This window comes from Pseudorasbora parva, chromosome 1, assembly GCF_024679245.1.
Source record: "Pseudorasbora parva isolate DD20220531a chromosome 1, ASM2467924v1, whole genome shotgun sequence".
Classification (NCBI taxonomy): domain Eukaryota; kingdom Metazoa; phylum Chordata; class Actinopteri; order Cypriniformes; family Gobionidae; genus Pseudorasbora; species Pseudorasbora parva.
Genome location: NC_090172.1, coordinates 36,837,579 through 36,863,119, shown reverse-complemented (window position 1 = coordinate 36,863,119; position 25,541 = coordinate 36,837,579). Strand labels below are relative to the sequence as shown.

The window sequence follows — 25,541 nt, the reverse complement described above, 5'->3', positions numbered from 1 at the left end:
AGGACACTGACAGGTTCTGGTAATGCATACCAACTGTATTGGTGTTATGTTCCCATGTTGTTGGAGTAGCCTACAGTTTGCTCATTCTTTAAAAAAAAAACTGAAGTTTAAATCATGACTAATGCTGTAGTTAAACAGAATCTGCTAATGACGGGAAAAGACTGTGACAGGAAGTCAAGGTGATTGGTTTATCTTCTCACCTGATGACAGACGAACAGAACACGACGGCATTACAATAAAAAAAAACAGCCAACGGAAACGTGGTGTCCTTCTCAAACGCTACTTTAGCTCATGGTGCTTGTGCGGCTGTGCCTGTGTGTGCGTGTGTGTGTGTGTTGGTAGCTACTGGTCTAAATAAGTGTTTAGATAAGATGTTGCACCGCTTAAAATTGTAAATAGGCAACAAACAAACAAAAAAACTAAATTGCAAGCGTCTTTAAAAGAAAGTGATGCATCATATGGACGCATGAGCGTCACATAAGTGCTGAAGAATATTAGACACGAGCAATAAAAAGTTACTGATATCTGATTAATGTCTTTCACGCTGTCTCTTCACTGTGTTAAAATAATTCCCTCAATCCCTCATCAGTCTGAGATGCACGCTGATGCTGAAATTTCAACACATTTCATCAGTTAGTGTCTCTACTGATGCAACCATGGCCCAATAAGCTCCGGTACTGGAGGTGGAGAGAGACACCTAGCGTCCAAGATGAGAAACACACACACACAGAGACAGACTCCTAGAACATTCTTAAAAGCTTCATTTATAACAGTCGTATGCTACAAAATGAAAATAAAAGCGTACAAGACAGAAATTAGACTTTATTTATGCATATATTGTCCTTTGATATTATATCTGTTTCACACATATACAAATCAAATAAATATTTTAAATATGAACCTAAGAAAACTGAGTGAACATTTAAAGTCTGTAAATGCTATGTCTAGAATGCTAAGATAGATACATAAAGCACATGAACAAAAATGTGGGACTTATGAATATTTAAAAGAAAAATGACATTACTTATGTGAAGTGCAAATAAAACAGTGCAAACCCACGTGCTATTACCTATAAATGTAATGTTGAAGAAGTGTGGCAATGTGCTATGGTGTATTCTTCATAAAAGTGATATCTTATATGTAAAGATTGATGTACAAGGTCGCACATAGATGTGGTAAACCACAAAGTCTGCAACAACATGCAGTATGAGAATGTTTCAGAGCTTCACGAGTTCACTTGATTAGCTGCTGCTAGAAGAGATGCAAATAGAGAGTTCGGCCTCTGTATCAGGTCCTGCGGCGTATCAAACTCAACCACCTGGGAGAAAACATGAAAGAGGGCTTACTCTTAGTGTAAGAGCGGGCACGGCCATATTAACTTAATTGTGTCGAGGCTTCCGGTCTCGTTCACTTCCATTTATTTTAACTGTACAAAAAATGCATGTCATGCTGCTTGATAATGTCAATTGATATTTGTTATCATATTATTTTAATTAATTAATCAGAAACACACTGCAAAGTATTTTACCATTTACAGCATTCTGTTATTCTTCCTATTATTTACCTATATAGCAAATGTATATGAAGTGCCTACACAATCACACAAAATAGCTTACTTCAGCATTGATACATAAGGGGAATAAATTAATTAAATAATTCAATTGGACAGAAATATACTGTATTTAGTTGATATGTCAATTTATATGTAAAAAATAATGCATTACTTTTCCTTGGTCCATGACGAGTATGCGGTCACTCTCTAACACAGTGTTTATTCTGTGGGCGATTGTGAGCATAGTGCAGTGCTGGAAACCATCTCTGATGGTGTGCTGGATCATGCTGTCAGTCTCGGAGTCTATAGACGCCGTTGCCTCATCCAATAGAATTATCTACGAACACAACTTTATCAGACCCTTTTAAAAGCAAGGAATATTTTGAGGGCATTCTGAGTTTTGTATTCTTACTTTGGAATTTCGGAGCAGTGCTCTGGCCATACACATGAGCTGCCGCTCTCCGACAGAGAAATTCTCTCCATTCTCCACTACTGGAGAGTGCAACTTTTCTGGCAGCTTAGCAATCTCCAAGAGAGAAAAAGAGAGGTGCGAATTACTTAACACCTGAATTCATGAGTGTTCCTTTTTTATTCTATGACTATTATATTCGATTGCTGTTTCTCCTTTCTTTTTTAAGTTACCATGGCCCAAAGTGTGAAAGGTACTGAGAGGATTTTAAGCAGGCGTTACGTCTATGTTTCATCACTATAGTGCAGCTCAAAGTAACATGCCCACTCTTATATTGTGATTTTTTTAGCTCTCTCCATAAATGATATCCTCACATAAAAGGCTAGATTAACTTAATAATGTCTGAGCTGCTCCTAGCAGAAACCGTGACTGTTGAAATAACAATGAAATCATGGCACCCCGCTGATCACCTAAAAAGCAAACTTTATCATATTCAGTGAAAGTAGAAATGGCAGTTGATTAATTACTGACTTCTTAAACAGCTAATGTTTATCAAGTTTGAAACCTGTAGCTGAAAAAGTGTGAGCATCCAAGCTGTGAAAAATGAGCTGTGTAAAATGTTAGGAGAACGTTACTTGTTGAAACATCATCAAGACTATATCCAGTATTGCATGGGCCTCATATAGAGTTAATAATTACCGTGTCCTTCATGGAGGTCTTTTCTAAAGCCAGCCAGAGCTCCTCATCTTTGAAGTTGTTAAAAGGGTCCAGGTTATACCTATATACAGTAAGGTACAAACAAACACATTAAAGTCACCATGAAATCAAAATCGACAATTCTCTTCTTTTTTTTTTATGCACATCAGTAGGCTATTTAAAATAAAGCATGTGCCCTCATAATCTTTTTCACAAACATTAACATTACGCCCCGTTGCAATGACATCTCCAGGTTTATTATAGTTAACTAGAACTTTAACTAGATTTAAGCCACAAAAATTTAGGCTAATGATTTGTGTTTTAGTTAACTGTACAATTAAATGCAAAAAAGATGGCTTTACCAGTGAAAAGAAGTTGGTTCAACAATTGTTGGACCAACCTAGTATTAATTGTAAATTTGATTTGTAATTGCAAGTTAACAAGCATACAAGTTGCAACAAGTTAACAATGCATTCTGGGGGTACATCATGCAAAACTCATCCATGACTCCCAGCATGCATTGCAGCATAAAGCATGTCACCATTGTTGGGATTCATAGGCTGATTATTGATGTCTGTAGGAGTAAATCTAACAGGAAGTCTTAATGTACAATTGGTTTTAAACCATATTTAGCTTTTCTGATTAAAACTGTGCTGGATCTTTTCTAGAATCACACTAAAACAAAGTTAATATTGCTCATGCTCATATTAAACTCATTCATAAAATCTGTGAATTAAACCACTACACAGTTATTAAATTCTTGTTCAGCAGCCAGAGAAACATTAACATTAAAAAGTCATCAAACTGCCCAACTAAAGAAAACACTATTCACCATGATGGTGAAAAATACAAAACAATTCAACATTTAATCAACAAAACTATAAAATCTCAATCAGCTGAACAAAAGATCTTAATTTGGAAGACATTTGACCTTATATTTGACCCCCCCCCCCCCCCCCCCAACAATAAAATAGCCACACCTATAATATTTTTCCCCAGCTGAAATCATATCAGTGTTTTTATATGTGTATATATATATATACTCTGATTGTTAAATATGTACATAGGGGGGCCCCAAGGAAAAAGGTTGGGAACAACTGGTCTAGACCAGTGGTTCTCAAACCTGTCCTGGAGTACCACCAGCCCTGCACATTCTGTATGTCTCCCTCATCTAACACACCTGATTCAACTCATGAGCTCATTAGTAGAGACTGCAAGACCTGAAATGGGTGTGTCAGAAATCGGGAGACATAATAATAATAATAATAATAATAATAATAATAATAATAATAATAATAATAATAATAATAATAATAATAATAATAATAATAATGTGTTTGATTTATATAGCGCTTTTCAAGGCACTCAAAGCGCTTTACATTGAAGGAGGGAATCTCCTCAACCACCACCAATGTGCAACACCCACCTGGATGATGCGACGGCAGCCACATACAAAATGTGCAGGGCTGGTGGTACTCCAGGACAGGTTTGAGAACCACTGGTCTAGACAGTCTAGATGTTCTCTTACGTTTGTGGGTTTATTATAAACAGCCACTTCTATAAACTCATGTGAAGTTTATTATTTAAAGTTTTTTTATAATAAATTAAAATTCTATCAATAAATTATTAATAAATAAAAAATCATATATATTTTATAGGTGATGCATGCAAGCACAGCAGATGACCTTCTGTAATTCCCATGTCTTAAAAAAATACTCCCTCCCACCTCTATAATAAACGTGGAGATGTTAGTTCCGTCCTAATCTGTAGGTGACATCACAGACATTGTTTAGAAAACTAGTCCCACCCAAATAGGGCTTAATAGCCAGATGAGTTTCAATCCTTCCCCTCCAGCAACCTGTCAATCACATGAAATCAGATTCAAATCCCGCACTTTTTTCTCATTCGAGAAGTCTTTACACTTGGATATCAGTTCATGCCGACTTTAACTGGATAGTTCTCCCAAAAAAGAAAAATATGTCATCATTTTGAAAATCAACATGATTTCTTCCCAAGTCCTATCCTGATATGGACTTGGGAAGAAACTTCTTTTTCACCGGCAAAAGGTGGTCAAAACCACGTCCCAAGATTTTGAGCTCAAACTTGGCGTCATCAAACTACGCCTTTGTTTTGAATAGGTGACCTCTAGCGGACGGAAAAGCTACATAGTGCGCCTTTAACTATAGTGTCTATTTCTTAATATGCACAATACAATGTACAAGAATACAATACACAAAAAATGATACAGATTAAGGTTATTATACAGAAAAAAGGTATCACAGATAATTGGCGATTTATTTTTCGATATATCACAAAGGATGTTGCCTATTTCAGTTCAGGTAATTTTTTGAGAAAAACAATTCAATAAATGAGAGACTGCTAGAATAAGTACTTATTGTGAATAAAATAGGAGTAAAATAAATTGAATCATCATGGCATAATAATTAGAAGTGTAGCGTTGGAATGTGAGAGGTCACCTGACAGTGCCGATGAAGAGTACAGGATCCTGTGGGATGACGGAGAGTTGGCTGCGAAGATCTTTCATCCCCAGCGTGCAGATGTCCACATCATCTATCAAAATAGTGCCCTTAGCCGGCTCTGCCAAACGGAACAATGCCACACCCAGAGAGGACTTCCCTGAATCCGAAAGAGAGCAACGATTAATGAAACCATGAGTACTTTACTGAAATGCAAAAGCTAACTTTATTATAACGACTTCAATATAGATTCCATTTCTTAATTTAACCCATTATGTGCTGTGTCAATCTGAATTCATAACAATGAGAGGAAATTAATCTTAGCATTTAAAAACATACAATTAAGCTTTGAATATAAAATGATATGTTCTTTCTCACCAGAGCCAGTGCGTCCCACAATGCCAAGTTTTTCCCCTGGTTTAATATTTATGTGGAGATTATTGAGGACTATGGGTGTGTTGTCCCTGTATCTCATACTGTAGTTTTTAAAGGTAATGGCGCCCTCCAGTGGCCATCCAGCAGGGATGTGAGCATCTTTGACACTTCGCGGACCCTCTGATTCACAACTCTGCAGCACACAACGAAGCAGCGATAAATCAAAACTATAAATTCATATTTATGATTATCTGAACTGCCCAAACCCTGTAAGCTAACCTAATGTTAATGTCTCTTACCGTAATATATTCTAGCAGTCTCTCTACACTGGTGAACTTTGCTTCCAACTCAGTGGACAGTCTCACCACAAACTGAAGGATTCCAGTCAGCTGAAATCGCATGAACACAAAATGCTCAGACGTCTAGTCTCTCACATGAGATGAACTGTCAGTTGTTAACCTACTGTTTTAGTCTGTGAGAGTTACCTGTATCGTGTAAGATAGGGCCAGGCCCTTTAGAGAAGGGTTAATGGCATTATTGGGGCTGAGCACTACAAACAGTGACACCATTAGAGTAACAGTAGCAGACAGGAAGTCTAACCAAAATGACAGCCAGCGAGTCCCACAGTTAAACAGCATGAAGTGATTTGAGTTGGTGTCACTCAGCATCTTAAACCTGTTATTGGAAACAAACAAACAATGTAAGGCTTTGAATTCAGGATGTTTGGAACATTTTTGTAATGTGGAGGCAACATAGGCTCTGAGCTATTAGTGCTGACTTTGTGTGAAGAGAATTTCTTTAAGTGTGGAGTTCTCTTTAAAAGCCACAGTTCTTATGGCCTAAATTTCATTTAAAAGTTAGTTTTGGCCTTTGAATCGGATTGGCAGTATATGGTCAAACAGCACTGGGACTCTTTTTGCAGGTTACAACATTACATCAGTAGTGACTCAACTGATTCATTCAAAAATAGTTTCATACAGGAAAAAAACACCAAACAACAGTTAATTCTGTGTTGGCTTCGTTGGTGGAGGAAAACAAAGTAACTTGCAATATTGTGTTGCAATTCAATTTCAGTTTCAATATTAACTTCTAGTTTATTGGACTGTTGCATAAAAGCAATATCACAGTCATAATTGTGTTGTTGGTCTAAATATTAACACTCTTGCTTATGTGCTATAGCTTAGGTATGCTGGATAATTCATTCTAAGATATGATTCACAAGCTGAATGATGTATCAGCAAATAACACAGCGTGTTGCCCTGCACTGTATGTCTTTCTTAAACATTTTTGAGCTAAAAATAATATGTTAAAATGCTGTCATCGATCCAAATATTTTGTCAGTAATATCTTACTGTTCAATGTACTGCTTTCTTTTGTCGTAGGCATGGATGGTGCTGAGTCCCTGTATGGTAGACGTGGTGAGAGAGATCCAGGGAGAACGACTAACATTCTCCATCCTCTTCATCTGACGAATGCTCCTTTGGAAAACACTAGGGGGGGGAATGGACAGTTTGTACATTTCATGGCATTAAAACATAATCCTGTTTGGTGGATCTGTGATTTCAATCTTTATATATTCTACTTCTGAATAAACACACATTTTTATTAAGGTGCACTGTTTGTGTCTTACTATAGGATTGTGGCAAAGATGACTCCGAGAACTACCACGGCGATCAGGAGGTATGGGAATACTACGCAGATGATGAGAATGGTGAAGGTAACGATCAGACAGAACTGCAAAAAGTTCTCCATGTTAAACGGCAAAACTGCATCAACCTCATCTTGGTCTTTACTGAAGCGGTTCACCAGGCGGCCAGTTGGAGTTGTGTCAAAAAATCTCATTGGGCTGCCAAGGATCTGATGAAAAATACAGTCAAATAATATCAAAATGCTTCTCAAATGGTTCTTATTTTACTGAACAAATAGTAAATTCCGTTACTTAACAAACTCTTTCCTATTAAACTTGATCACTCATGTTAAAAAGGGAATTTGTGTGATATGAGGAGGGTTTATGTTGGGGGGGGGGGGGGGGGTGAACAAGTGTTTAAATTATTATTAATATAGAAAAATAATCTCTAATCTAATCTAAAAAAATAAAAAATAAAAATCAAGAGAAATCAAGAGTAGCCTCAGTTCTAACAGGTCACGTTTGTCAAGCTTGTATCAGCTGAGTGTCATCTGAAAAAAAAAATGATGTTGGTTCTATTCTGTTTACCATAAGGAGGGTTATATTACTGCTCTATTCTGGGCAGCCTAGCATGGAGAACAGCAGGGAGTTCTTGCCCAGAGTAGAACCATACCACCAATCCAAACTGTATGCTAACAGTCATTCAGTCATCTTTGATGATAGTGGTCCTGACAGAACTGTTTTTATTTTTATTTTATTAAATAACGGTACAGGTTTATTTTTTACTTCTGGTATCACAAAACTAATCATGGTTAATCTAATATATCACTAATATATTGTTTAAAATAATATTACAGTTCCCTTTCGGGGAACTCGAGCTGCGTCGAAACGCTGTGAGAACGCCTCTGCGTTAATGTGTCGTGAAGCGCCTGTAGAACCATTCCATCGGAAAAAAGATCGATCGCCGGCGTGATGACGTCATCGACCGGAAGCTATAAAGCGTCCGTGAAAACAAACAGGAACTAACTTCTGAGCCTTCAGCAAGCGATCTGTGTGAACCTGTCTGTCTATTTGGTGTTTTTGTCTGTCTATTACAAGAGTTTTTCCACCCTTTGTTAAATATTTCACATATATTAACAAAAAAGAGAAAATAAATAGATAGAGAATGGCGAGCGAAAGCAGCAATTTCAGGAAGTGTGTTCATCCCTGCCCACGCTACATCACGGGTGGGGATACACACTCTCTCTGTGTTCCCTGCTTGGGAGCGCAGCATGCCCAGGCAGCCCTCGAGGGGGCTGCTTGCAAGCATTGTGAGAAGTTACCGCTGAGAATGCTGCGCTCCCGCCGGGCACTCTTTGAGGAGGGTGCCTCGGCTCGTGTTCCCCGCGGCTCTGGTCCCGCTGCCACCGAGGCGGAGCGGAGGCTGCAGTCGTGGGGATCACAACTGGATGTTGCAGAGGGGTTAGAGACGGGCGCTGCCTTATCTCTGCCCTCACCTGCACCATCCAGCGGCTCTTCTCGGGGCATGGAAGCACGCATGACGGTTTCTTCCCCCCCGAGAGAGTCGCCGGTGCTTCAACTGTCCAGCTCTGAGGAGGTGGACGTTGAAAGCATCGAGACTGAAGACTCGCCACTTCAGTCCCCTGCATGCGAGGAGCTAGTTGAGGTTCTGACGCGAGCGGTGGCCAGGCTTAACATCGACTGGCCAGCCGAGAGATATGAGGCAGGAAGAAAACGTACAAGTAAATTAGACGAGAGATTCCTGCCTTCTCGCGCTTCAGAGCCTCAGCGACTGGGCTTGCCGTTCTTTCACGACTTGCACACTGAGGTGGCAAGATCGTGGAAGAGACCGGCATCATATCGTGTTTTCAGCCCACAGACTTCGGTCTACAGTAACATCGCTGGGCTGAAACAGTATGGTTATGGGGCGATGCCAAAGGTTGAGGAGACACTCGCGAGCCATCTCTTGCCTTCCTCGGCATCGTCCCTTAAAGCCCCATCTTTGCCCACCAGACCTTTAAAGACAACGTCGGCGCTGGTGGGCAAAGCGTACTCGGCAGCGGGTCAGGCGGCTGCATGCCTGCACACGATGGCAATCGTGCAGGCATACCAGGCTGACCTGCTGAGGGATCTGGACAGTAGTGATGTCGTGGGGGGAGATATTATCACAGAGTTGCGTTCGTCAGCTGATCTAGCTCTCCGGGCCACCAAGGAGATGGCCAGATGTGTGGGCCGCACTATGGCAGCCCTGGTGGCCACGGAGAGGCATCTCTGGTTGAACCCCACAGACATCAAAGAGAGGGAGAAAGCCTTTCTGCTTGATGCGCCGCTTTCTCCTGGAGGCCTCTTCGGTGACGCAGTCCAAAAAAAAAAAGAAGGGGGGCAGGGCTGATCTGAGGACAGTCCTGATCGCCAAGAAGGCCTCGTCGAAGCGTTCCTGACGCCAGAAGCATCAGGACGCTGAGGGTGGTTCCCCCCGTAGGGAAACGGTGTTTACCCCTGCCAACGGTACCCGTTTCCCTGCGGCACCCTCTGGGGGCCGCGCTGCCAACCCCGCCGCAATGCCGGGGCGCAGTCGGTCTCCGCGGGCCACCCGAGGGTGGTCCGCGCCCCCCTCGGGGGGCCCCCCGAGCAGTCAAGTCAGTCGTTCCCTGCCGGTCCGCCGCTTCAGGGCACTATGCTTGTTGCTCAAAATACACCAGAGGCCAGCCTCGAGAGGCTGTTTCCCTTAGTAGATTTTCTAGACGAGTGGAAACGTCTATCAAATATATCTCGTTGGGTCCTGCAGATAATTGAAAGGGGGTACGCCATTCAATTCAAAAGTCGGCCACCTCCTTTCAGCGGCGTCCTACCTACAGAGGTGGGCCCGGAGCAGGCTCTGGTAATGGCACAGGAAGTACAGACACTCCTGCAAAAAGGGGCTATAGAGAGGGTTCCCCCTCCCAGCAGGGAGTCTGGGTTTTACAGCCGTTACTTCATCGTGCCGAAGAAGGATGGGGGCTTACGCCCGATATTAGATCTGCGTCTATTAAATCGCTCGGTGGCCAAGCTCAAGTTCAAGATGCTCACACTCAGACAGATTGTGTCGCAGATCAAACTAGAGGATTGGTTTGTCACCATAGACCTCAAAGATGCGTATTTTCATTTCTCCATCCTTCCACATCACAGGAAGTTCCTCAGGTTTGCCTTCGGGGGAGAGGCATACCAATATCGAGTACTTCCTTGCGGTCTAGCACTGTCACCCCGCACATTCACCAAGTGTGTGGATGCAGCTCTGGCGCCGTTGCGTCTGCAGGGCATCCGCATACTGAATTATATCGACGACTGGCTGATTCTAGCGAATACAGTGCAGATGGCGGTTCAGCATCGAGATGCTGTTCTCGCGCATATGACGAAGTTGGGGTTGAGGCTGAACGCCAAGAAGAGTGTGCTTTCTCCGGCTCAGAGAACCACTTTTCTAGGCGTGAACTGGGATTCGGTAATAATGCGGGCGCAATTATCGCCAAAACGCATAGCATCGATCCTGGCAGCAGTCAAAGAACAGAAGCTAGGCCGGGCCGTCACTGTGAAACAGTTCCAGAAACTGTTAGGTCTCATGGCAGCAGCATCCAACGTTATACCTCTTGGCCTACTGTACATGAGGCCACTTCAGTGGTGGCTCAAAACAAAGGGATTCTCCCCGAGGGGAAATCCGCTCCGCACGATCACAGTCACGCGGCGATGCCTACGTGCTCTGGTCATGTGGAAAAACCCGGGGTTTTTATCTCAGGGTCCTGTGTTAGGGGCTCATGTTCGTCGCGTAACGCTAACGACAGATGCCTCTCTCACGGGCTGGGGGGCGACCATGAGTGGTCGCTCATCCCAGGGTCTATGGCAGGAACATCAGCGCAACTGGCACATAAATTGGCTAGAGATGCTCGCAGTGTTTCTTGCATTGAAACAGTTCCTGCCCGACCTCAGGGGCCACCATGTGCTAGTCAGGTCAGACAACACATCGGTGGTCGCCTATATAAATCACCAGGGGGGTCTGAGGTCCCGTCCGTTGGACAAATTGGCACATCGGATCCTCCTGTGGGCCCAAGGGAAATTGCTGTCAATCAGGGCAGTATATATCCCGGGGGTCCTGAATCAAGAAGCAGACAGCCTGTCGAGGCAGGGGCCGAGGCCCGGGGAATGGAGACTCCACCCAGAGGTGGTGGAGCTCCTATGGAAGGTTTATGGGAAAGCAGAAATAGACCTATTTGCTTCGGCGGAGAATTCCCACTGCCCGCAGTGGTTTTCTCTGACCCATCCAGCCCCGCTGGGGTTGGATGCCATGGTACAGGAGTGGCCGAGGCTACCCCTGTACGCCTTCCCCCCGATTGTCTTGCTTCCAGGAGTTCTGGAGAGGGTACGCCGGGACGGGGCCCAGGTACTTCTAGTGGCTCCGTACTGGCCGACCAGAGTGTGGTTTTCGGACCTGATATCTCTCCTGGAAGGCTCTCCGATGGAGATTCCGACCAGGAGGGATCTACTCTCTCAGGCGGGCGGGAGATTCCTGCACCCACGCCCGGAGATGTGGAAACTATGGGCCTGGCCTCTGAGGGGGCTAGGCTCATAGAGGAAGGTCTCTCGGCCGAGGTCGTAGAGACCATCCTCCACTCCAGAGCTCCATCCACGAGGAAGCTGTACGCTCTGAAATGGAAACTTTTCTCAGCATGGTGCAGAGAACGTCAGTGGGACCCAGTTAACTGCCCGGTTGGTACAGTGCTGGAGTTCCTGCAGGCAAGGTTCTCGGCAGGGTTGACCCCCTCCACAATAAAGGTGTACGTGGCGGCCTTGGGTGCCTTCCACGTCCCTTTGGGTGGAGTGTCTTTGGGAAGACACCCTCTGATTACATGCTTCCTCCGTGGTACTTTGAGGTTGAGGCCGGCTATGCACTCGAGGGTCCCAGCATGGGACTTGGCCATTGTCTTGAGGGGCTTGTCTGGGCCGCCGTTCGAACCTTTAGAGGAGGTTTCGGACAAGTTCCTCACTCTAAAAACCATCTTTCTTATGGCCATTTCATCTCTCAAAAGAATAGGAGATATTCAGTCCCTGTCTGTAGGGCCCTCATGTTTAGAGTTTGCGCCGGGGATGGTGAAAGCCTTTCTACATCCCAGGCCGGGTTATGTCCCCAAGGTTCCTAAGAGCCCACGGGGCCCCATTACTCTCCAAGCCTTCTGTCCTCCTCCGTTCACGATGTCAGACCAGGAAAGATTAAATCTGCTGTGCCCTGTGAAGGCGTTGGATACATATGTCCACAGAGCTGCCCTGTGGAGAAAATCTGATCAGTTATTTGTCTGTTTCGGACCCCCTAAGAAGGGGGCCCCAGTATCCAAGCAGAGGATGAGCAAGTGGGTGGTCGAGGCCATCTCACTTGCTTACGAGGCGCAGGTGGGGCGCAGGTTCTCTCGTAACCGTGTGCGCTTCGGTTTCACACATACGAGACACTTGGTCCTATGGCGATGTGGGTATAAGCGTTCTCACAGCGTTTCGACGCAGCTCGAGTTCCCCGAAAGGGAACGTCTCGGTTACGTATGTAACCCTAGTTCCCTGAGGGAACGAGACGCTGCGTCGCTCTGCCATACTCCCGGCGTGTCCGTGATCACTTACTTCAGGCTTTATCAGAAGTTAGTTCCTGTTTGTTTTCACGGACGCTTTATAGCTTCCGGTCGATGACGTCATCACGCCGACGATCGATCTTTTTTCCGATGGAATGGTTCTACAGGCGCTTCACGACGCATTAACACAGAGGCGTTCTCACAGCGTTTCGACGCAGCGTCTCCTTCCCTCAGGGAACTAGGGTTACATACGTAACCGAGACGTTTTTGCCCATTGCTTGAACACATTTTGCAAAACTTCGCTCATTGTGCCAAAACTCTACACACAAGTAAACATGACACAACACTGGAAAATATACCGTTCACATCTGTGACAAATTAAAACTCTACTATCAAAACCTAAACTCTGCTATCAAAACCTAACATTTCTTTGTCAAAATGTAACTCTGATGACAAAATGATACACACTTGCATCATATGAATACACTTTCAGATCAGGGGGAACACCAGCCTAGAAATCGCACCCTAGCGGCAGCAAATTTAATCTGCCCGCAAGTTTCGTCTAGCAACTCTCAATACCCTTCTGAGCTGTATTCCCCTAACTCTTGCCAGGCCAATCACAACCTGTATAGAGTCGGTGGGCGTGCCATAATGACGACGGCCGAGTTGCGTTTGCGTGCTTCTAGGAAACACAGAAACTGGCGAATGGCGGCGGTCTTTCGTATCAGCTCCGACCGCGACTCTGGAAGACTTGGAGTTAAGCTTTTCTCTGAGAAAAGAACAAAGAACGGCACTGAAGTCATTCTTAAAAAGGGAAGATGTGTTCGCAGTTTTGCCGACCGGATACGACGAATGTTTAATCTATCAACAAGCTCTGTTTCACCTTCGTTGCTCTGGTTGGTGTAGCGCTATCCTATCGCGTGCAGATGGAGTTTGAAAGACAACCGTTTATCCTGCCCCTCGGATTGAGCCCTGTCTATGGTGAGCTTCTAGACCAAACATCTTGATGTGGGTCTGGCTTGTCAGGCTAGGGGAACACACTACACTGTAAAATAAAGTTGTTGGTTTTTGTTGGTTTAACTTAAAAAAGTAAGTAACCTGGTTGCCTTAACATTTTGAGCTAATTGAAATTAAAAATTTGAGTTGATACAATTTGATGAAATGAAATTTGTTTAATAAATGGAAACACAAAATATTATTGTATCTGAACCACATAAAAATGTGATAAACCATTTCACTGCATCATCAGAAATAAAACACACACAATTTCAGTCAGTGTCATGTCAATCTTGAGTACCTATAGAGTAGCATTGCATCCTTCATATCTCCGAAAAGTCTTTATTTTTTTAATAATTATATAAGAAAGATGCGCTGTTCCGAGTCTTTCCGAAAAAAGCCGAGCGGGTGGGGGCGTATCGTGTGAGCGGAGCTAAATAATGACGTGTGCGCGCTGCTGCTATTGTGTTGAGTCGAGTGCGTCGTAAAGCTGTGTCATCCCTAACAGCGGGAAAAACTTTATTCAAAATAAAAATATGGCTTTTAATCAGATACAGCCATACATCTATGATCCGGAATCAGACCCAGAGGCTGCAGTTGAACGGGAGCAGCAGCAAAAAACGACTAGAGCAGGACGTCTCTATGTGGTACAAGTTATACACTAACTATATAATATGCTTAGCGGCTTGTGTTATTTACATATTTACACTTGAATTATATCGTCGTATTTTTGTCTTTGAAGGTGTACATGTGAGAAGTGCAGTTGTGCACGTGTGTGTTTACGTGTGGTTTGTGTAGACAATTGTAACGTTATTAAGCGGACTGGTTTTGCACGGCAGGCTAAGTTAGTGTTTACATAGAAAGACACGGAATAGTAGCACATTTGAATGAAGAAGCGCGCTTATTTAGTTCAACATATTTCCCCCCTCTTTGTGTATTGTTGTTTGGAGTGCTTTTACAATACACAAACATAAAGTTACACATATAGTGGCCAGCTAAACAAATGTACACGCACTACACATCGCATGCTCCATTGATCAATTTCTATATATAGTAATATATATAGTAACTATACGTGATCATGTTTGGGCTACTTGATGGGCATTGGCAAAAACACAGACATTTGAAGCAGTCTCACTCACCGCCCGCGGTTCTAACGTTGGGACCTTTATCGTTGGGACTGCTCCATCATTCAGCATTAGGCGATTGGAAAATCCGGCGTCAAGCTGGGCCTTGTTTATGAAACAGTCGGCACCGAAATGCAGCGAACAGATATAAACATTCGCGCAACTCAGTTGCTGATCCGGAAAAGCTAATTCCATCCACTGTTGCCTTACCGCGGGGTTTTTGGGGAATCTGTGCAGGACTGTCTTGGTCTGGCAACCAAAAACGCACTTTTTGATGTCATTGTTAATTGTGCACATCACCTGTGCAGCGCAGCCTACGAGCCAGCGCTTTGATGGCCGTAGCCTGTTACTTTCGCTCTCTCCCTCTCTCTCTCTCTCTCTCTCTCTCTCTCTCTCTCTCTCTCTCTCTCTCTCTCTCTCTCTCTCTCTCTCTCTCTCACGCTCTTCCAGTAGAATTGTCCGTAAGGCCCATACAAGGAAATTCCGCCCCCATTAATGTCAAAGGGGACGCATGATCGCAAAAAACTTGCCGAAACTTATGACTAACCGGAAGTAGTATTTTTGACAAAGAAATACCCCCATCAAACGTCCACCTTAACTTTTGAAACTTTGTCCATGTTTAGTATGGGATTCCATGTCTTTAACAGTGTAAAAAGATCAGTATGCATGAAACAGCATTTCACCCCCCCTTTAATAATATTTTATAAAGGTTGTCGAATCTCAAAAAATGTTCATTGTATTAACTAAAAATTTTAATTTCAATGAACTCAAAATTTTAAGGCAACCAGGTAACTTATTTTCTAAAATATTTTTTACAGTGTAGTCTACTTTATATAAAACACTGTAGTCTTTCATTTTCACTGTTTGTATTGAGTTCGCATTCTGTGGAGCAATGCAACACTTACAGTTTCTGTTCTTTTTTTCCAACAAAAGTTTTCACAACAACCAAAAATGAAAGTACTGAAATGTTACAAATGACATAATACTGTACATCACAGTACTATACTTCACACTACAGTGCAATCTCAATGGTACCATGCTATGTACTGTACTGTATGTTACACAAAACTACCATTTTTGTTACTAAAGGAGCACTGGCCAACTTGCAATACAGTAATGTGATACGGTAGAGTATGTAAATAGATACAGTCTGGAAGGGAGAGTTGCTGTTTTCCAGTCTGAATGTCCTTATGATGGATGCAACTGTGAACTTGAACATCACATGAACCACCAAAGTTGCTCTAATATCATCTGAAATATTGTTCTGTGTATAGCCTCTTTGACCATCTCTCTCTCTCTCTCTCTCTCTCTCTCTCTCTCTCTCTCTCTCTCTCTCTCTCTCTCTCTCTCTCTCTCTCTCTCTCTCTCTCTCTCTCTCTCTCTCTCTCTCCCCTGTCTCAATGCTTGCAAAGTTCTAAAAATGGCTTAACTGAGGCCTATTTGTGGTTGGCTTCTGTATGAAGTGTCTTATGTTTGAAATATAGTGTAGTATGCAGGACCAAGTGTGTTGCATAAAGGCATAAGTGTGTTGCACAATTGCAACTAGAGTGCAAAGCAGCGATTTTGTTTAAGGTATGGGTACAAGTGTTTGAGGTATGGTAACAAAAGCTTCAAGTTGTGTTGCTTTAGTCTAAACATGGGTCTATAGTGTTCAAGCAACGGGCAAAAACTAATAATACACTCAGTACAGTTTCTGTTAAAAAAATTAAAAAGTCAAAAAGGTTGTGAATAACAATCTAAAACCAAACATTCAGTAAAGTGTAAATCTACTCATAATTTGCCTTACCCGTTTGAACATTGTGTCATGGAGTTTGGAAGAGGCACGTAGAGTGACTTTAGTAAATGTGTAGCCCTTGGCGATACTTAGCAGTGCCATGGCAATAACAACAATGCCATAAATCATTTGGTAGAAAGGCAGGTCTGGATTCTCTGAGATATTACCGCTGTTTGCTGTTAGATTTACACTGGAATTGTTTTGCTAGAACACACAGAGAAAACAGTTTGAAAACAGTTTGAAAAGTTATGGTATAGTCTTGAGGAGTCAGATGAGTAGATGTGTGCGTGCGTGCGTGAGTGAGTGTGTGTGTGCATGCGTGCGTGAGTGTGTGTGTGTGTGTTTACCCCTGATCCCTGGTCTAACCAGTAACTGAGCCACCAATTGCTGAAAGCAGTTGATCCCACAAGAAGAGTGAAAAGAAGTATAACAAATACCAACGGTATATACCCTACAGAGATATAAATAAGCAAAGAAAAAGACAGAATGAGAAACAGTGTTACAGCATTTATAATGTACAGACAAAGAGACAGGGATGGAGAGAGAAGAAAAAAATTACAGCAAAGAACAAAAACCTCCAGCAGATTTGCAGTATTGGTGGTAAGTCCTCAATGTAACTGAACCTTCAAGGGACATTTCCTGCATTACCAATTGATCCTTATTCCCTGAAACACATATACACACCATTGTATAAGTTAGATTAAACAGAATATACTATGTGAACACAATGGACATATTCAAAATAATAATGTGATGTTTACACATCTACCTTTTGTTTCTGTGGAGTTTTTGGGTAATTCATTTGTTACTTGTTTCTCATCAGACATATCAAAAGCTAGAAAGATAAAAGAAGGCGAGATGAATCTGTTAGGAGATGTTAAACTAACCAAAAATGCACAATTAAGTGGATGATTCGCTTATGAACGCATGGCCGTTCTCCAGAAATCATTTTCTTATCATTGTGTTCAGATATTATTTAATGATATTAAATAATTGTAATATTTCTTATATAAATGCATTTAGAAGTAAATTACAGTATTTTATTTCTTAAACTTTTACACTTGGTCATTTTTTTGCGTTTGTTGGTTTGTTTTTTCAGTGCGTGGGGAGGAGGTGCATGAGATATGTAACGTAATTAACCACTAACCTGGGTTTCCTATGCCGTTGAGTTTGGCCTCATCTGCATTGTTCTGTTTACAGTCATTATTTTCGACATGTGCTTTGGAATCAGCTTCTTTCTTTTCCTATATTATCCAAAAGTGAACAAATAAAAGGAAATTCAGTGACCTACTAACTGACATAATAACAATAACAATGTTCTCAGATTCAGTTTGATTTAGTTTAGTATAAGAAACCAATTCAACACAGTAATAATGTTTTGTATTCATAAATATAAAGTAGTATTTTGATGGCTTATTTCATGTGTAAAGTAACTGAGAGGTGTCAATGAGAGTGGTTTACGTTGCTCTGTTCCAGCTGGACGTTGTTAATAAGATGAGCGTAGTGGCCTTTAGCTTTCATCAAATCACTGTGAGTGCCTGCCTCCTTTATCTCCCCATTATCCAAAAGCAACACATCATCACAAAACTCCAAATACTGCAAACACAACAGAGCAGAGCAGCAGAGGACATCAGTCGAGCTGAACGCACAAAAACATCATTATTAACACAATCATTGGCGAAAAGCTACAATTTTAAGATCCTTAGAGTTGAACATTAAAAGGCAGATGTTCTGCTGAGTCAGACTGACTGAAAGAGACGTGCTGTGACACAAGGCGATTAAAGGTTTGTGTGTGATTTCTCTGATCGTGAATTTTGTGAATGCACGTGAAAGAAAATGTGTTTCCGCCCTTACATAATGGTGAGGCTGGCTTAGACAACCTTTTTCCCAACCTGTTGAGGTTATACATTAAATGTGTTATGACAATACAAATTAATCATTACGGTTTACTTCATAAAACTATCCATATGAGGTTTATATGGATTCACACGCATTTTTATATCGCATATTCGTCCAGGACTCTGGTTATATAATAACTTCACGTATGACTGCGACCACTTCATATTGTAAATAATCTGTCGACAAAAAGCAATTTATAAATCAGCAGTCCCACCAGAGTTAAGCTATTTATCTTGTGATTTTTCGAGCAGGTTTCAGTGTACACAAGAGCAATATCTTAGAATATTTTTAACATTTACATTTTCTTTTAATCAGAATTAGATTTATCTATATCATTATAGAATATGTCCATGACTTTTCACGAACAACATTTCACAAGTTCACACTTATATACTGTATAATCAAATAGAGTAAAGAGTGTGCGTCTTTGGGGTGCTGTCCAGGGGAAGAGCTCTGAGCTCTAAATGTGGCCTGAACCCAGAGAACACCCCTGTAACCCTGGCTGGGATATGAAAGAAAACTATCATTAAAACAGACGTGAGTCTGCTTTTTTTATAACGGCCTCCTCGTGCTGACTGGGTAGATTATCTGAATGTGCTCCTTCCGAACTGTAATTAACTCTTTCTCCGCCAGTGTTTTGTTTTTTTAAGTTGCCAGATGCCACCAGCATTTTTGCTCATTTTTATACAATTTTATGGACCCTAGAATATTGTATTGTGTGTATATTTGAACATGCTATATATCAAAAGAAAGGACAGAGCTTCTGCTTAAAAAAAAACAACAACAACAAAAAACATTTTATTCTAGCTTAATGTATTCTTTTTCTTTATCAAAACTTGAATGTGGTTAAGTTTCATAAAAAAGCAACATTTTGAGCAAAACATTTTTTGGCATAGACTACATCCAGATTGGACTCACAACAATGATCACAAAACACAGATAGAGTTGATGGAGTCCATCAACACCTCTAATGCTTACACAGTATTATAGCTCATCCTGGGCATTTCATTCAGTAACATTAGGTGTTTTGATTTATTTGCCATTTAATGTTGATGACCACGTTATTTTACATATGCATCTCCTATCAATTGTTTCTGCTTCTTTTTCGCCTGTTTTGAGATTCTGTACACTTTCAGAAGTTGTGGCATATTGCTCGTAATGGTCATATATCATTGATAGAGTGAATTACCTGCAGCTGATGAGTGACCAGAATGACTGATTTGCCCTTCAGCTCTTTCTTGATGCATTCCTCAAATATGTGCTTCCCAACATGTGCATCAACAGCAGACAGAGGATCATCCAAAAGGAAAATGTCTCTGTTAGAATACACTGCTCTGGCCAAACTGACCCTCTGCTTCTGACCACCTGAAAGATTAATACCTCGCTCTCCAATCTTGACACACACATATAGACACAAGTAATATTATTATCCCCATATTTTATATGTATTCATTTCAACTGTGCTCCTTTGTATTATAAACATTTAATGGTTCAATTGATAAAAAATTTAGTAACTAATCAGAGTACTGTATGTTGGTAAAAATGTGGAAACAGACCTCTGTTTGGTCTCCATATGGAAGTATTGCCAGATCAGGATTAAGAGAGCATGCATGAAGAACACTGTCATATCTAAAACCAGCAAGAATACCACATTTTAGGATGCAGCAATTCATCTCAGTACAAAGGATTAATGTTCAACAACAATTTGACATCCATTTAAAGCAGCTGAGACTGTGACCAGGGCCAAAAATTTACCCCATCCAATAAAAGCCATTACAAGCTATAAAAAAAACACCCCATAAAGCAATCTACTGTCTTCATGGCACTAAAATAAGATCTGGAAGATTACTTGTGTTAGAAAGGTTAGGGGCAGTGTCCTGCATGGTAGGACTGACACTGAGGTAAATTAAAACTTGTAATTTCAAGACGAATGCGTTAGTGGTATCTAAATAATTTTATTCTGAGGCCTTGATCAATAAATTCGCACTTACCATGGGGGAATAATGTCAGTTTTCAAACAAAACTACTAATATTGATTTGCTTAATATTGATAATATTTAGATCATAGAGGCTAAATGAGCAGTCACATTTACCGTTGTTTGGCAGTTTTTTTGCAGGTATGACATGATAATAAAATGATAGTAAAATGTTATACTTTAACTGTGTGGGTTTATGAGTAAAGCTCTGGCAACAGTGCAGCCTGTTTTTGATTGTACATTTTGGTAAGCATTAAAACAAGTGAACTCTCCTGACACTTTTCAAAAAACAAACATGTAACTGTTGACATTCTTTGACCTGTTTTTTTTTTTTTTTTGTGTTCTCTATAGTTTTACCTTGTTTGGTCAAATGGTTCTCCCATGAGGATGTTGTCCCTTACAGTCCCGTGGAATATCCAGGCTTGCTGGGAAACATATGCAAATGTCCCATTGGCAGATACAGACCCATTCACAAGATGCATCTGCAGAAATAAAGGATTCTAATGTCAGTCACACCTAATCACATATGTTTAGCTAGGAGGGAGAAAAGACAGAGGTGCCACACCTGCTCAAGTATACTTGATATCAAAGAGGTTTTTCCACTTCCAACATTGCCACACACCCCAAGCAGACTTCCCTATAAATGAATGAAAATGCATTAGTCTCTTGTAGCATCAGAATACATCCTGTCTATCGACTACTGGAATGTTATAACACCTCACTTTATAACATATTCATATCACACCTTTGAAAGAGTGATGCTGATGTTTCTGAGTGAAGGTTGGGAGTCTGACTGGTATGTGGCACTTTGAGAGGGATCTTTTGGCTTTTCAGGTGCGTTCATGTCATCTGGCAGGCTCCAAGAGAATGTGGCCTTTTCCATGACCAGCGCCAAATCCATATTTTTGTCCTGGGTAAGATAACCTTTGGGGTTCTGTACCAACATGAGCTTCTGTAGAGACATAATCATGAAATATTCTGTTACTTGCATCGTACTGATGAGGAAATCAGGAATTTAATACAAAATCTGTGACTGACACATAGCAGATGAACAATATTTACATTTTCCTTAATATGTCTTAAAGTAATGCCTGATTAGAGCAGATAATGGGTCTAACCTTGAGTCTCGCAAGAGCCACTTTAGCCTCAGCCACAGCTTTAACAGAGAATGGCAACAAACCCATAGACATCCTCATGCAGTTAAATACAGCGATGATAGTGTACGCCTGTGGGGAAACAATCAGATGGTTAGAGAAAACATCAAAGTCATTTGACAGATTATGTGATGTAAGGAATTACAAAAGTTAAGGCAGTTATGAGTTTACAGAACAGTACTTTGAACAGAATTATTCAAATACAAAATAAAAACTATAGAAAGTATTACACATTTACACTACACTACTATTTGACTACTTAAAAAAAATTGGTTTGCTAAGATTTTTTAATGTATTTGAAAGAAGTCACTTATACTAACAAAGGCTGTATTGTTTAAAGATACAATAAATTGTAATATTTTGAAATTTTTATAAAATTTAGAATAGCTGTTTAATATTTTAATATATTTTAAAAAGTAATTTATTCCTGTGATGGCAAAGCTGAAGTTTCAGAAATAATTCTAACATGCTAATTTAGTGCTCTATAAACATTTCGGCCCCACTTTATATTAGGTGGCCTTAACTACTACACTGTTAAAAAAAATCAGGTCTCCATTTGAACATTTTCTAGTGACTGATCACATCTAAAAAAAAATGTTTGGCAAATTTAGTTTCTGTGAATTAAAGGGCTACTTCAGCGCTGGGAAAATGAATCTGTATTTAAACTGGGTCATCAATGCAGTAGAAATTATTTTTGAATTTGGTGCCTTCTAGACTGAGAAAACACAGAATATGTATTTTTGTCTCGTGGGGATGAAAGACTTCAATTCCCAGAATGCTTCGCTGCCCTGTGAGTCGCATTACTGTGACTGAGTTGGAGAAGACGCTACAATTAAAAACTGAACGTGTCCGTTCAATATAATGAGTGAGTCACCGCGCGAGTATCAGCACTGAGCACTAACTGTAGGAGTGAGATAAATGAGCTGAATGAGCTCTCGTGATGAGAGCTGAGGTAATCGCGACTACACTCGCGGCATACATTCACAACGCGAGTTCAGTCTGGCGCGTTTCAGTTCATGCCTTTGCAAGCTTAACTTTCATATAAATTAATTTGAGACGTTAAAAGACTTACATTGCTCACCATAGCTCCGTTTAAATGAGTGCCTGTAGAGTGCTGGCTGTAGTCTTTAGCCTTTGGCCAAACATTCCTCCTATGATGCAAATATTGTCAATTTGCATCATAGGAGGAATTTTTCCAGAAATAAAATGCATAAATCTCTTGTCTCAGGGGGTTATGAGGGGGGAAAGCACAATCATTTGAATATACTCCAGGGTTTCTACTGATACAAAGCCATATGCTAATCACTGAAGTAACCCTTTAAATTGCATCAATTTACAGAAATTCAGTTTGGCCAAAAGAAAAATTTTGATGTGATCAGTCACTAGAAAATATTCAATTGGAGATGGAGACATACATTTTTTTTACAGTGTATGTACTTACATCAAAATATAAGTAAAATGTGCTTAAGTTCATATTGTATAGCAAAACACTTTTGCTGATCTTAAGGTGGTATACGGGTAAAGTTAGGGACAGGTGTGGTGGTATGGGTAAGTTTAAGAATAAAGTTAGGGACAGGTGTGGTGGTATGGGTAAGTTTAAGAGTAAAGTTAGGGACAGGTGTGGTGGTATGGGTAAGTTTAAGAATAAAGTTAGGGACAGGTGTGATGGTATGGGTAAGTTTAAGAATAAAGTTAGGGACAGGTGTGATGGTATGGGTAAGTTTAAGAATAAAGTTAAGGACAGGTGTGGTGGTATGGGTAAGTTTAAGAATAAAGTTAAGGACAGGTGTGGTGGTATGGGTAAGTTTAAGAATAAAGTTAGGGACAGGTGTGATGGTATGGGTAAGTTTAAGAGTAAAGTTAAGGACAGGTGTGGTGGTATGAGTACGTTTAAGAGTAAAGTTAGGGACAGGTGTGGTGGTATGGGTAAGTTTAAGAATAAAGTTAAGGACAGGTGTGGTGGTATGGGTAAGTTTAAGAATAAAGTTAGGGACAGGTGTGGTGGTATGGGTAAGTTTAAGAGTAAAGTTAGGGACAGGTGTGGTGGTATGGGTAAGTTTAAGAGTAAAGTTAGGGACAGGTGTGGTGGTATGGGTAAGTTTAAGAATAAAGTTAGGGACAGGTGTGGTGGTATGGGTAAGTTTAAGAGTAAAGTTAGGGACAGGTGTGGTGGTATGGGTAAGTTTAAGAATAAAGTTAGGGACAGGTGTGGTGGTATGGGTAAGTTTAAGAGTAAAGTTAGGGACAGGTGTGGTGGTATGGGTAAGTTTAAGAATAAAGTTAAGGACAGGTGTGGTGGTATGGGTAAGTTTAAGAATAAAGTTAGGGACAGGTGTGGTGGTATGGGTAAGTTTAAGAGTAAAGTTAGTGACAGGTGTGGTGGTATGGGTAAGATTAAGAGTAAAGTTAGGGACAGGTGTGGTGATATGGGTAAGTTTAAGAGTAAAGATAGGGACAGGTGTGATGGTATGGGTAAGTTTAAGAGTAAAGTTAGAGACAGGTGTGATGGTATGGGTAAGTTTAAGGGTATAGTTAGAGACAGGTGTGGTGGTATGGGTAAGTTTAAGGGTAAAGTTAGTGACAGGTGTGATGGTATGGGTAAGTTTAAGAGTAAAGTTAGGGACAGGTGTGCTGGTATGGGTAAGTTTAAGAGTAAAGTTAGGGACAGGTGTGGTGGTATGGGTAAGTTTAAGAATAAAGTTAGGGACAGGTGTGGTGGTATGGGTAAGTTTAAGAGTAAAGTTAGGGACAGGTGTGGTGGTATGGGTAAGTTTAAGAATAAAGTTAGGGACAGGTGTGGTGGTATGGGTAAGTTTAAGAGTAAAGTTAGGGACAGGTGTGGTGGTATGGGTAAGTTTAAGAATAAAGTTAAGGACAGGTGTGGTGGTATGGGTAAGTTTAAGAATAAAGTTAGGGACAGGTGTGGTGGTATGGGTAAGTTTAAGAGTAAAGTTAGTGACAGGTGTGGTGGTATGGGTAAGATTAAGAGTAAAGTTAGGGACAGGTGTGGTGATATGGGTAAGTTTAAGAGTAAAGATAGGGACAGGTGTGATGGTATGGGTAAGTTTAAGAGTAAAGTTAGAGACAGGTGTGATGGTATGGGTAAGTTTAAGGGTATAGTTAGAGACAGGTGTGGTGGTATGGGTAAGTTTAAGGGTAAAGTTAGTGACAGGTGTGATGGTATGGGTAAGTTTAAGAGTAAAGTTAGGGACAGGTGTGCTGGTATGGGTAAGTTTAAGAGTAAAGTTAGGGACAGGTGTGGTGGTATGGGTAAGTTTAAGAGTAAAGTTAGAGACAGGTGTGATGGTATGGGTAAGTTTAAGAGTAAAGTTAGGGACAGGTGTGCTGGTATGGGTAAGTTTAAGGATAAAGTTAGGGACAGGTGTGATGGTATGGGTAAGTTTAAGAGTAAAGTTAGGTACAGGTGTGGTGATATGGGTAAGTTTAAGGGTAAGTTAAGGACAGGTGTGGTGGTATGGGTAAGTTTAAGAGTAAAGTTATGGACAGGTGTGGTGGTATGGGTAAGTTTAAGAGTAAAGATAGGGACAGGTGTGGTGGTATGGGTAAGTTTAAGAAAAAAGTTAGGGACAGGTGTGGTGGTATGGGTAAGTTTAAGAGTAAAGTTAGGGACAGGTGTGGTGGTATGGGTAAGTTTAAGAGTAAAGTTAGGGACAGGTGTGGTGGTATGGGTAAGTTTAAGGGTAAAGTTAGGGACAGGTGTGGTGGTATGGGTAAGTTTAAGGGTAAAGTTAGGGACAGGTGTGGTGGTATGGGTAAGTTTAAGGGTAAAGTTAGGGACAGGTGTGGTGGTATGGGTAAGTTTAAGAGTAAAGTTAGAGACAGGTGTGGTGGTATGGGTAAGTTTAAGGGTAAAGTTAGGGACAGGTGTGGTGATAT

At 41.1% G+C, this 25,541-nt stretch overlaps 1 protein-coding gene across 3 annotated transcripts in view; it reads right to left on the bottom strand.

Annotated features, from left to right (window-relative positions):
- Positions 1-802: 802 nt before the first annotated feature.
- Positions 803-25,541, bottom strand: part of abcc12 (ATP-binding cassette, sub-family C (CFTR/MRP), member 12) — a 49,445-nt gene continuing 24,706 nt past the window's right edge. For all 3 annotated transcript variants that reach the window (XM_067439877.1, XM_067439881.1, XM_067439887.1), the window contains exons 11-32: positions 21,609-21,716; positions 21,236-21,442; positions 21,056-21,127; positions 20,848-20,972; positions 20,071-20,143; positions 19,704-19,907; positions 18,077-18,211; positions 17,763-17,859; positions 17,385-17,450; positions 17,191-17,280; positions 16,963-17,066; positions 16,628-16,819; positions 7,140-7,366; positions 6,862-6,999; positions 5,995-6,184; positions 5,809-5,898; positions 5,513-5,702; positions 5,135-5,294; positions 2,661-2,739; positions 1,965-2,078; positions 1,725-1,889; positions 803-1,318 (exon numbers count right to left, since the gene is read on the bottom strand). In XM_067439877.1, the coding sequence (XP_067295978.1) occupies positions 1,226-1,318; positions 1,725-1,889; positions 1,965-2,078; positions 2,661-2,739; positions 5,135-5,294; positions 5,513-5,702; positions 5,809-5,898; positions 5,995-6,184; positions 6,862-6,999; positions 7,140-7,366; positions 16,628-16,819; positions 16,963-17,066; positions 17,191-17,280; positions 17,385-17,450; positions 17,763-17,859; positions 18,077-18,211; positions 19,704-19,907; positions 20,071-20,143; positions 20,848-20,972; positions 21,056-21,127; positions 21,236-21,442; positions 21,609-21,716 (2,919 nt within the window). In that variant the 3' untranslated portion in view covers positions 803-1,225. The remainder of the gene's footprint in view (positions 1,319-1,724; positions 1,890-1,964; positions 2,079-2,660; positions 2,740-5,134; positions 5,295-5,512; positions 5,703-5,808; positions 5,899-5,994; positions 6,185-6,861; positions 7,000-7,139; positions 7,367-16,627; positions 16,820-16,962; positions 17,067-17,190; positions 17,281-17,384; positions 17,451-17,762; positions 17,860-18,076; positions 18,212-19,703; positions 19,908-20,070; positions 20,144-20,847; positions 20,973-21,055; positions 21,128-21,235; positions 21,443-21,608; positions 21,717-25,541) is intronic.